Genomic DNA, 13,429 nt, shown 5'->3' on the forward strand with positions numbered 1-13,429 from the left:
GCAAACGTAACTATCCTGTCAGCATTGAATCAGCTCAAACCATTCAAGGCCTTATACACCTCAATCAGATCACCTCGCAGGTGCCTATTCTCCAAATGCTTCAACTTGCAGAACGCCTTACTTCGTAAGCGCACCCATTTGTTCCTCTCACCAATCTTGTTGCCCTTCTTTGTGCTCGTTCTAGGAACTCTACATCCTTCCTAAAATGAGGCCTCCAGACTTGTATGCAGTACTCAAGGTGTGGCCTGACCATTGCCTTATACAAAGGGATAATCACCTCCTTGTCTCTGCTAGCAAAATTCCTATATATCATTGACAAAACCCCATGACCTGCTCTGGCAGCCCGTCTGCACTGCTCAGAGAACTTCATATCTGATTGCACAATCACTCCCAGGTCTTTTTCATTCTCCACCTCCCCGAGTGTAGTACTACACAGTTAGTAAGTTTCTCTTGGGTTACTGCTACCCGTATGCAGTACTTTGCATCTGTTAACAACCCTGCCAACCTTTGTGTCATATGCAAACTTGGACATTATGCTTGATATACCTTCATCGATAGCATTGATAAATACACAAAACAACAATGGGCCCAGCTCCCAACCCTGGAGGACTCCACTAATAACATTAGTCCATGTAAAGCAGTGTCCATTTAATACCACTCTCCGCCGTATCCCACTCAACCATCCCTTTATCCATTGCAGTACCTTGCCCTCAATGCCATTCTGCTCCAATTTGTACAGCAGTCTTCCATGTGCAACAGTATCAAAAGCTTTCCTGAAATCCAAGTATATGATATCAAAATTATTTTTTGCATCTAGTTCCTTTTAGACCAAATTGTAGTATCCAATCAAATTGGTCAGACAAGACTTCCCCTTAACAAACCCATGCTGTCTGAACTATTGCTGCAGTCTTGTCTAGGTGAATCTGTATCACCTCTTTAACCAGTGACTCCATTAATTTTCACTGAACACTAGTTAAACTAACAGTTTTATAATTATTTGCATCACCCTTTGCACCCTCCTCTGTGAATTGGGGATACATTTGCACATCTCCAGTCCGTGATGACCTCCCCTGAATCCAAGGATGCTCTCATAATTATGGTTAAGGGTTTGCTTATTTCCCTCGCTGCCTCCTTCAATATAACTGGATAGATTCCATTTGCCCCAGGTGACTTTTTTATGTTTAACTTCAGCAGTTTCTCCTTCACTTTGCTCTCAGTTATTACAAAATCACTTATCTCCATGTTAAAGTTGGATAAACTTCTGGCATTCCCCTCCTTGAATAACTCCTCGTGTGTGATGTAGATGCAAAATACTCATTCAGTTTATCAGCTACTTGAGCAGGAATGAATAGTCGAACCATCTATGTTAAGTGGACCAATCTGACTCATCCCCCTTCCTTCTAGAGTTTACATAACTAAAGAACTCTTTGCTGTTTTTCTTTGCATCCTTTGCCAAGGATTTCTCGTAATCTGTCTTCGCCTGCCTAACATGATCCTCTTTATGGTTTTATGATATTTGGGATCGCTTTGTCGGCGCATCATTTTCATATTTAATTAAACCCTTCCGAAACCCCTGAAACCCCTGCGCCGGCTCTGACTACTCTGTGTATTTAGAGCTGCACCTCGCTCAATAATAATATTATAAAAATTAGTTATCCGCTTCACGCAACCGCAAGGTGAAGAGTTGGCAACCTATTATGGATGCATCTGAGGGATATTGTTTACGTTGTGTTCATAATCTTTGGGTGTTTTTTTAATATATTCATTAACAGGATTCTATTTATTTGAGCATAACAATGATTTGTCAAATAACATTTTCAAAAATTGGTACTTTTTTCTGTAGCAAAGTGTATCCGAGTTTCCCCATCTTATTCTGTATACCTCATTTTAAATGTAAGTTATACTTGACAGAACTAGCATGTCTTCACATTTTATTGTGATTTAAATATTTAAAACTAAAATTTTCAAATGATTTTGTTGGAACTTTAATTTGCAAACTTGGTGTGACACTCGATATTTGAATTTGCACTTCACTTTGTACGCTCTTGGCAGAATAAATTGGTTAGACACTTTAGGATACTTTCATAACCCGATTGGCCCACATCTTGTGAGTATGGGCTTGGCACACCCAGGGCCCTGAGCTGGATATCATCATTCTTCTCTTTCTTGGTTAGTCCCTTCTACTTTTGACCCTTGCTCTCTCTCTCCCTTTTTTTTTTTTTTTTGGCTGGTGTAGCAAAAACCCCAGGCTTCCGTGCACCATATATAAAGTGACCAGATCCCTAGTATTCCAATGCGAAACATTAAGGGGGAATTTTTCAACCCCCCCTAGAAACAATATACACATATTTTTTTAAATGTTATATATATATATATAAATTCACATACAAAATATAAATTAAATACATTATCTTCTTTGAACTAAACTTATAAAATAAAATATTACACTTCTTAAAAAATATATATATAGCTTACACAGGGTATGTCAAAATTATGTTAACACTTATACGGAAAAAACATTGTCAAAATTACGTTAAGACTTATATGGAATGAACATTTGAATTTTATTTTATTTTTATTTTTTTCAGATATAATGGCAGATAGGTTAATGCTAGAAGAAAGAACAGTGGTGGAAAGCTTGACGGATAAAATAAAATTCAAATGTTCATTCCATATAAGTGTTAACATAATTTTGGCATACCCTATATGTTTATTTATTTATTTTTCCTTCACAGAAAGGCAGAAATTCAGTATACAGTACTTCTTGTGTTATATAACGACAGGGTGTGAACTGAGAAAAATAGTTGTAATTAGAAGGGGAAAAAAAAACTTATTAGAGGAGTCATGTTTTTAATTGATTTTCATTTTTGTTTAGTAAAGAAAAGGTTAGGTTTTTTTTTGTGAAATAATAATAATAATGCATACTTCTTTTAACAATAAAAACAAGAGAAATTAAATATATTTTTCCGCTGAGTAAATTTTTCTTAATAATTCTTCATTATTTGCTTTTTTATTCGTAAAAATTCTTCACAAGAATTAGCAAAATTGCACCTAACTTTTAGTATTGCTTTCATTGTTTCTACGGAGTTGTGCTTTTGTTGATGTCCACAGCTTATTTACTACTGAAAAAACTCTTTCTGTTGTACCACTGGTTCCCAGTAAACATAATGCAATTATGTTTGCCATTAAGTATGGAAGCTACATGACCAAATCCGGGACATTTTCAGGCAAACGACTGAAATTCAGGGCGCCTGGTCGCTTTAACCATATAGCTAATGATAATAATAATGTAATGGATGAGATAAGAATAGTGAACAACTAAATAATGGATGCATAATTTATCATTTCGCATCAAACTACTATGTATACTATGGTATTAGATGTGTATCGTTTATATAAATGTTCTGTTCTCTGTTCCTTTGTGTAGGAGAAAAAGACCGTAGAATGACTTGCAAAACCCCAGGGGCTCACATCTGGTGAGTATGGGCTTGGAAAACCCAGGGTCCTGAGCTGGATATCATCATTCTTCTCTTTCTTGCTTTCTTGGCAATTTCCTTCTACTTCTGACACTCTCTCTTTCTCTCACAGGGTAACACGGGTTGTTGTTTTTTTTTGGCTGGTGCGGCATAAGCTTCAGGCTTCCTTGCACCTTATGGCTAATAATAATAATAAAAAAGGTTGGGAGTCTGCACCCCTGCCTGAGACTGTTATTTCATTTTTGTCTTAATTTAAAGAATTTCTGTAACAGTTGCAAAGCACTGAATTTTTCGACATATCAGAAAACTGATTTTAACTATCTGATGTAAATTATAGGTATCTTCAGTACTGACTGAGGTTTCATTTTCTGTGCGATTCAGTTTTAACCTGCAAACTATTAAAAATATCAAACATCGTATTATCATTCTAGGTGCAGTAAACTCAAGAAAAATATCTGCTTGGGGTATTTGTAGATATACAAGATGCTTTTCACACTGGTGGCTTAGATTGGTTTGGTAGGCCAGTCAAGTGCAAAGTACTCATAAGATATATTATTATTGTTATTATTAATGATTATTTTTAACAGCAGCTGGTAGTAGTACAGAAAATTTAAGATAAAATATCAAAAAGGGTAAAGAAAGGTTGCTCTCATGGATTAGTATTTGGCCCCATATTGTGGAACTATATTTTAGATACGCTATTAGAAATTTGTTATACAGACACTTTATTAGTAAAGGGAAATATCAGAAATGAATCAGAATATTGGATTTACTCAGTTATGATGATAATAAATGAATGGTGTGTGAGGTGCATAAGTTAGTAGTGTCTGAAGATAGATCACCTAACATAATGATTTTAAAAGATACATTTAAGTGTAAACAGGATTGAGTAATAAAAAGTAAAGGTACATTTGTTATTTTAAAAAATTAACAATAAATAAAGTATTTGGGATTATGGATGAAAATCAATCTTTTTGCATCATACATGAAGTATATTAATGATAAAATCAAGACTTTGTTAAAATAAGGAGAATAGTAAGAATGGATTGGGGCATCAAGGGACTCTCTCTCCCCAAAAATGTTATATATTTATGTTTTCATTTTTATTATGTATTATGTTTTACTTGGAGAAAATTGTTTAATTCATAGGCAGTTGTTTTCAAGACAACATTCATTTTATTGCAATATCAAGAATTTGATATAGTCATCCACTGATGCCCTACAAGTATTACAGGAAAAGAGCCCATTAAGTTAGTTGTTGCAAAAAAGGTTTAATTTATCATACTAAGAAAAATATATAGGGTTATTTTTGGCATATCATCGGTATGTAGCCATATGGGAGAGACTGGCAGTAGTGATGATAACCATCTGAGAAAGGGAGGCATATATATTTATTTTGTCAGTATCAGAACTCAGTCAGACCTTGGTTGAATTTTTGATATGTGGTCATATCCCTAATAAAGAGAAGATCATTAAGACTAGATTTGGATATCTCTCATGTGGATAATGCGGTACTGATGTGCATCATGTGAAATGGGGTACATTTGCACTTCTCCAGTCCCCACGGACTGGAGATGTGCAAATGTATCCCCCAATTCACAAAGGGGGATCAAAGGGTGACACGAGTAATTACAGACCAGTTAGTTTAAATTCTGTTCCTGGTAAAATGATGGAGTCACTGGTTAAAGATGCATTGCAGGATCATCTAGACAAAACTGCAGCAATAATTCAGACACAGCATGGGTTTGTTAAGGGAAAGTCTTGTCTGACAAATTTGATAGGATATGATGTGGTTACAAAGGAACTGGATGCAAAAAATAATTTTGATATCATATATTTGGATTTCAGGAAAGCTTTTGACACTGTTGCATATGGAAGACTATTGTACAAATTGGAGCAGAATGATATTAAGGGTAAGTTGCTACAATGGATAAAAGGATGGTTGAGTGGGAGAAGACAGAGGGTGGTAATCAATGGGTGCTGCTCTTCGTGGACTAATGTTATTAGTGGAGTCCCACAAGGTTCGGTGTTGGGTCCACTGTTGTTTTGTATATTTATCAATGATATTGATGTAGGTATATCTGGCTTAGTGTCAAAGTTTGCAGATGATACAAAGGTTGGCAGGGTTGTTAATGACAGTAATGTCAGTGTGCTACTGCAACAGGATCTGGAAAATTTGGGCAGATGGGCTGAGAAGTGGCAACTGAAGTTTTAACATTGACAAATGCAAAGTACTGCATATGGGTAGAAGTAACCCCAGAGAAACGTACCAACTGTGTGTTACTACACTTAAGGTGGTAGAAAACGAAAAAGACCTGGGAGTAATTGTGCAGTCAGATATAAAGTTTTCTGAGCAATGCAGGCAGGCTGCCAGGGCAGGTCATGGGTTTTTGTTAAAGATATATAGGAATTTTGCTAGCAGGGAAAAGGAGGTGATTGTCCCTCTGTATAAAGCAATGGTCAGGCCACACCTTGAGTACTGCATACAGGTCTGGATGCCTCATTTTAGGAAGGATGTAGATTTGCTTGAGCATGTACAGAGAAGGGCAACAAGATTGGTGAGGGGAATGAAGGGATCCTCTTACCAAGAGAGGCTTAAGTTCTGCAAATTGCAGTGGCTGGAGACTAGACACCTGCACAGTGATCTGATTGAGGTGTATAAGGCCTTGAATGGGTTGAGCGCGCTGAATTCTGATGGGGTCCTTCCACTTGTTCAGATTACGAACCTAAGGGGGCATAAATTCAAATTAAGAAAAGACAGATGTAAAATAGATGTGCGGAAATTTGCCTTTAGCCAGCAAGTCGTTAATTGCTGGAACAAACTTCCATCTGTCGTGGAAGTTGATAGGTTAAATAAATTTAAGGAGTTACTGGACAGGCATTTGGAGGGAATGGTTGTGTTTTTTTTTTTTTTTTTTGGCTGATGCTGCATAAGCTCATACACTTGCTTTCTTGCATCACATGCAAGAAACCACTACTACTATTATCTGATATTATCTTTCCCTAATTATGCAGCTCTTAGAAGAGATCAGAAAAGTTACATTGGGGATCTGAGTATTGAAAATTGGGAAGAGACCCTTTCACATGCAAGTGTACATGACTGGTGCACCAAGTTTTCTGAAAGTTGTAAAGAAATTATCAAGCTACTGCATACTCATCTCCAATTGACAGCCACTACAGATGTGAATATTCATTGCAACTAAGAGCTGATTTTGGAAAACATAAATTACAGGCATGACACTGATCAAAAGTGTGCATAAGCATTTAAGTGTAGAGGTAATTATTTGTGGATACTTAGTCTTTGAGAAAATGTACACATAGTGGATCCCAGAGATACTGACATTTGACAAGAAGGCACAAAGTACTGTTTTTCCTGAACATCTGAACCAATTTAAGCTGTGGGCAAATTTTTAAAGCTGTAGGTACTATTTCTGCAGCAAATAGTGACACATTTGCTGTCACTATTTGCTGGTACATCACTTCAGAATCGGTGTTCTAGTATGGAATGGCACCATGAAGAATCCCTACCACTCAATTTGCTTACACCTTATGCAACTTGCTTCTCAGTGATGTGCATGCAGCAGTTTGTAAGAAAAGGCCAAGTATAATTGTCAAAGAGATGGCAGTAAAACTGTCAAAGATGAGCAGTGTCAATGGACACTGCTCATCGTGGACTAATGTTATTAGTGGAGTCCCTCAGGGTTCAGTATTGGGTCCTTTATTGTTCTCTGTATTTATAAATAATATTGATGATGGTATATCAAGCTTAATGTCCAAGTTTGCAGACGATATGAAGGTTGGCAGGGTTGTCAAGGACACTACTGACACTATGCTGCTGCTGCAGCAACAGGATCTGGAAAGGTTGAGCAGATGGGCTGAGAGGTGGCAAATGAAGTTTAACATTGACAAATGTAAAGTACTACATATGGGAAACAGCAACCTCAGAGCAACGTATCAAGTCTGTGGTACTACACTGACAGTGGTAGAGAATGAAAGGGACTTGGGGGTGGTTGTGCAGGCAGATATGAAGTTCTCTGAGCAGTGCAGGCGGGATGCAAGAGTAGCTCATGGTGTCTTGTCAATGATATACAGGAATTTTTCTAGCAGGGATAAGGAGGTGATTATTCCCTTGTATAAAGCAATGGTCAGGCCACGCCGTGAGTACTGTATACAGGTCTGGAGACCTCATTTTAAGAAGGATGTAGAGCTGCTGGAACGAGTACAGAGAAGGGCAACAAGATTAGTGAATTGGAACAAAGGGTTGCTCTTACGAAGAAAGGCTTAAGTTTTGCAAATTACAGTCTGGAGACTAGGCATCGGCGAGGTGATCTGATAGAGGTGTACAAGGCTTTGAATGGCTTGAGCATGCTCAATGCCGATGGGATTCTTCCTCTTGCTCAGAATAATCACCTGAGAGAGCATAAATCCAAATTGAGGAAAGGCAGATGTAGGATAGATGTGCGGAAATTTGCCTTTAGCCAGCGGGTAGTTGGTTGGTGGAACAGACTTCTATCCCTTGTTTGTGGAAGTTGATAGCCTAAATAAATTTAAGACTCAGCTGGACAGGTATTTCAAACGAACAGAAGGGCGAAGTGGAAGGTTTTTTTTTTTTTTTTGGCTGATGCTGCATAAGCTTGCTTTCTTGCATCATATGCCTCTACTAATGCTAAAGAGAATCATACTGCCATGTGACCACACACTTTCATATGTGACAAATTTGACAATGACAACATCGGTTAGGAAACATAGGCTAGGAAATTATGAAGTGCTCTCCTTTCACTACAGATTTAGCCTCCCAGTGATTATCACTTGTTTTGGACCAATGAACGGTTGCTTTCTCCTCTGCATGGCAGAAGATCAGTGGCATCATCAGTGCTCTGTCATTGCAAAAATATATCAATTTAAAAGGGGAACAGTATTTTGAAATAAAGTAATGTTTGATGATTCTGGTATGTATGTATTTAATTCAACCTGGATAAGGTTGACCTAATCGACAGACTTCCATCTGTGGATAAGGTTGACCTAATCCACAGACTAAACATGGGTCATGCTACCCAAATATGTCAGTTGCTGTTGTGGATTTTATTTTTAATTAGTCAGTGGCTTGCAGTCTTCATTTATGACCTGTTTTCATTAGTGTTACATTATATAAAAACTATTATTTGCACTTAGGATGTCACCATTTAGTTGAGATACTTGAAATGTGAAAAGTAGAGGAATTTTCTCATTCTGTCTTGTGTTTTGTGTATTGTTCTACTAACAGTAGAACTTTAGAATTAGCATTAGTAGAGACACGTGATGCAAGAAAGCAAGCTTATGCAGCATCAGCCAAAAAAAAAAAAAGATCCGATTTCACCCCTCCATTCGTTCCAAATACCTGTCCAGCTCAGCCTTAAATTTATTTAGGCAATCAACTTCCACAACAAAATATGGAAGTCTGTTCCACCAATCAACTACCCGCTGGCTAAAGGCAAACTTCCACACATGTCTCCTACAAATGTCTTTCCTCAATTTGAATTTATGCCCTCTCAGGTGATTATTCTGAGGAAAAGGAAGAATCCCATTAGCATTGAGCATGCGCAAACCATTCAAGGCTTTATACATCTCATTCAGATCACCTCGAAGGTGCCTAGTCGCCAAACACTATAATCTGCGTAACTTAAGCCTTTCTTCGTAAGAGGAACCCTTTGTTTCATTCACTAATCTTGTTGCCCTTCTCTGTACTCGTTCCAACAGCTCTACATCCTTCTTAAAATGAGGTCTCCAGACCTGTATATAGTACTCAAGGTGTGGCCTGACCATCACCTTATACAAGGGGATAATCATCTCCCTATCCCTGCTAGAAAAATTCCTGTATATCATTGACAAAAAACCACAAGCTACTCTTGCAGACCATCTGCACTGCTCAAAAAACTTCATATCTGCCTGCACAATTACCCCCAGATCCTTTTCATTCTCTAACACTGTCAGTGTAGTACCACAGAGTGGATACATTACTCTGGTGTTACTGCTCCCCATATGTAGTACTTTACATTTGTCAATGTTAAACTTCATTTGACACCTCTCAGCCCATCTGCTCAACTTTTCTACCTCCTGCTGCAGCAGCAATACTGTCATTAGTGTCATTAACAACTCTGCCAACCTTTGTATTGTCTGTAAACTTGGACATTAAGCCTAATATACCATTATCATTTATAAACACAGAAAACAACAATGGGCCCAACACTGAACCCTGAGGGACTCCACTAATAACATTAGGTCTGCTGACGAGGCTACTAGAGACGGTCGTGTTCAAAGCCGCTAAGTGGATTTTTCTTATTTATTGATTTGAAATTATTGTTTTTCTAAAACTTTTGATTTAAAATTTAGTAGTATACATTATTTTGTGATTTTCTGATTAATTTGGTGTATTTATTCTTTACTCGGCCTTGTAATTGCATAAAAGTATCGGTAAGGGTTTCCACGTGTTTCAACTCCGCTACCGTTCGTAAATTTCCCGCCATTGTGATACGATAGCGTTAGTTGAACTTCGTTAGCAGTTAAATTGTACGTTTAAATAAATACATATAACGACTAAGATTACAAACGTAATATAATTAATTATATTTAACATAATTAATAACATAACATAATTAATTATAATTAATTAATGAATTAATAGAATCATGACTCAGACCAGAGCAGCAAAGCAAAAGGCTCAAGCTAATGGAAGTGCTGTGGCTCAGAGCAGAACTGAGGGGGGCAGTTGTCCTCTGACTCACAGCCTTATAAAATGCACTGTTTGCTTGATGTTTGCAGAGCAATCGGGTACGGGACATGATACTGCCATGGGGGATGTCTTTGTGTGTGCGCAATGCAAGGAGTGTATCGATATCAGGCAACAACTCGGCGTTCTTGTGGGCCTATATGAGAGCTTGAAGGACAGGGTGGATGCCCTCGAAGAAACTAAATTGAGGGGCCCATCAAGCTCTCAGCTGCCCACATCAACGCCAGAGCTTGCACTTGGGCATCGCGTGGCACAGAGGCAACCCCCAAGGCAGAATGCACTGGTCCCGAAGGAACTAGTAGTTGTTGGTGACTCTATTGTCAGGGAAACGGGGAACATGCTTTGTAAAAAAGATAGGTGGAACAGGACCAGGGTATGTCTGCCAGGGGCAAAGGTTGATGACGTTGTAGAGCGAATATCATCTTTTAAGGGCACAAAAGGTGATATAGTTGAACACGTTGGCGCTAATAATATTAAGAGTAGGAGACCGGCAGAATTACTTAACAAGTACAGGTCACTGCTGAACAAAAGCCGAGAATTAGGGTTAAATTTGAAAGTGTCTGCAATTCTGCCCAGACACGATAGGAGGGAGTATATGATGAGAGCCTTGTCGATTCGGCCCTGGAAAGATTGTGCAAGGCTCAAAGGGTAGAATTTTTTTCAGCCTGGACTGTACTTGTTAACAGGAGAGATTGCTTCTACAGGGATGGGATACACTTAAATAGAAAGGGTGCAAGAATATTTGCTGATGCTATCGAGGCAGTGTTAGGTGGGTCGGAAAACTGCTAGCTTGGGGGGAGACAAAGACCAATAGATTGACAGTAGCCACTGGCAGAGGTGAAAGAGATTCTTGCACTGCTTCTATTAGAATGAGCAGAAGCCTGAAAAACAAGATGCATGGTATTTCAGAGACTGCTGTGAGCCATTGCGGTACAAGTAAACACATGGGTTGTGTTAGGGTAGCTAAGAATAGAAACAGGTGCAGGTATACTTGTGTGTACACCAATGCTAGGAGTTTAGTAAATAAATTTGATGAATTTGAGGTATTGCTCAAAACATCAAAGGCAGATATTGTTGGGATATCAGAGACGTGGTGTCACACAGATATAAGGGATGCAGAACTGCAATTTGGGGAGTACAACGTCTACAGAAAGGATAGACAGGATAGGAAGGGGGGAGGGGTTATGCTATTAGTTAAGAAACACATAAAAACCAAGGAAGTGAAGCCAGTCGACATCGCTGGACAGTGCAGTGTTGAGTCAGTTTGGTGTGACATAAGCATTGGGAGATCAAAATTGAGAGTAGGAGTGTGCTATAGGCCTAATGACTCTGATGAGTATAATAAGGAACTGTACAGGGAAATACAGTGGGCCAGTAAATCAGAGAGTCTTATAATGGGAGATTTTAATTTCCCAGATATTGACTGGAATTTGGGGGCTGGTTACTCACGCACTAGCAGGGCTTTTGTGAATTTATTGGATGATTGTTTTCTACATCAGCATGTTCGGGAGGCAACTAGAGGGAGTAATACTCTTGATTTGATTATCAGCAGTGATTCTTCATGCATTAAGAATCTGCAGATAAATGAACCACTAGGTGGCAGTGATCACATTGTGCTGAAGTGGGATTTACTCAAAGAGGTAACTACCATTAGGGGTAAAGGGAAGGGTTATTGCTTCCGTAAAGGCGACTACGATGGACTGAGACAGTATTTAAATTCTATACAGTGGGACCAACTGATGATGTTACCAACAGCAAATTCAAAATGGGAAGCATTCAAAGAACTTATCTTGGAAGCTACTAGGCTTTACATACCAACTAAGAAATATTGTTCAAGGTTTAGGCCAAAATGGATGTCAGATGAACTAATGAGGCATATGGCAGAGAAGAAAAATGCATGGGATACTTACAAATTAACACATGACACAGAAGCCTATGATAGATACAAGTTGATATGCAACCAAGTTACAAAGGAGGTTAGGCAGGCGAAGGCAGATTACGAGAAATCCTTGGCAAGGGATGCAAAGAGTTTTTTATTTATGTAAACTCTAGAAGGAAGGGGATGAATCAGATTGGTCCACTTGATATTGCTGGGTCAACTGTTGATGATCCTGCTCAGGTAGCTAACAAACTAAATGAATATTTTGCATCGACATTCACACATGAGGAGTTATTCAGCAAGGGGAATGCCAGAGGTGTATTCAACTCTAGCAGTAAGCTACAGAATCTTGAAATAACTGGGAGTAAAGTGGAGGAGAAACTGTTGAAGATAAACACAAGAAAGGCACCCGGGGTGGATGGGATCTATCCAGTTATATTAAAGGAGGCAGCAAAGGAAGTAAGCAAACCCTTAGCCATAATTATGAGAGCTTCCTTGGACTCAGGGGAGGTACCCATAGACTGGAAATGTGCAAATGTGACCCCAATTCACAAAGGAGGATCAAAGGCTGACACAAGTAATTATAGACCTGTGAGCTTAACTTCTGTTCCAGGAAAATTAATGGAGGCACTGGTTAAAGAAGCACTGCAGGATCATTTAGACAAGACTTCAGTTATAGCTCAGACACAGCATGGTTTTGTTAAGGGGAAGTCTTGCCTGACCAACTTGATTGGATACTATGATGCAGTCACAAAAGAACTGGATGCAGGGAATAACTTTGATATTATATACTTGGATCTTAGAAAGGCTTTTGATACTGTTGCACATGGAAGACTGCTACACAAATTGGAGCAGTGTGACATTGGAGGCCAATTGCTGCTATGGATAAAGGGGTGGTTGAGGGGGAGAAGACAGAGAGTGGTAATCAATGGACACTGCTCATCGTGGACTAATGTTATTAGTGGAGTCCCTCAGGGCTCAGTGTTGGGTCCATTATTGTTTTCTGTATTTATAAATGATATTGATGATGGTATATCAAGCTTAATGTCCAAGTTTGCAGACGATACAAAGGTTGGCAGGGTTGTCAAGGACACTACTGACACTATGCTGCTGCAACAGGATCTGGAAAGGTTGAGCAGATGGGCTGAGAGGTGGCAAATGAAGTTTAACATTGACAAATGTAAAGTACTACACATGGGAAACAGCAACCCCAGAGCAACGTATCAACTCTGTGGTACTACACTGACAGTGGTAGAGAATGAAAGGGACTTGGGGGTGGTTGTGCAGGCAGATATGAAGTTCTCTGAG

The 13,429-nt window shown here is 38.8% G+C and overlaps 1 protein-coding gene across 1 annotated transcript in view; it reads left to right on the forward strand.

The window, feature by feature from the left end:
- Positions 1-1,695: 1,695 nt before the first annotated feature.
- mRpL46 (mitochondrial ribosomal protein L46) overlaps positions 1,696-13,429 on the forward strand; it is a 53,921-nt gene continuing 42,187 nt past the window's right edge. Inside the window, exon 1 of the mRNA XM_090390189.1 lies at positions 1,696-1,893. Coding sequence (XP_090246315.1) covers positions 1,797-1,893 — 97 coding nt within the window. The 5' untranslated portion in view covers positions 1,696-1,796. The remainder of the gene's footprint in view (positions 1,894-13,429) is intronic.

This window comes from Mastigoproctus giganteus, chromosome 2 (genome assembly GCF_048544385.1).
Source record: "Mastigoproctus giganteus isolate SK-2022 chromosome 2, ASM4854438v1, whole genome shotgun sequence".
NCBI classification, from domain to species: domain Eukaryota; kingdom Metazoa; phylum Arthropoda; class Arachnida; order Uropygi; family Thelyphonidae; genus Mastigoproctus; species Mastigoproctus giganteus.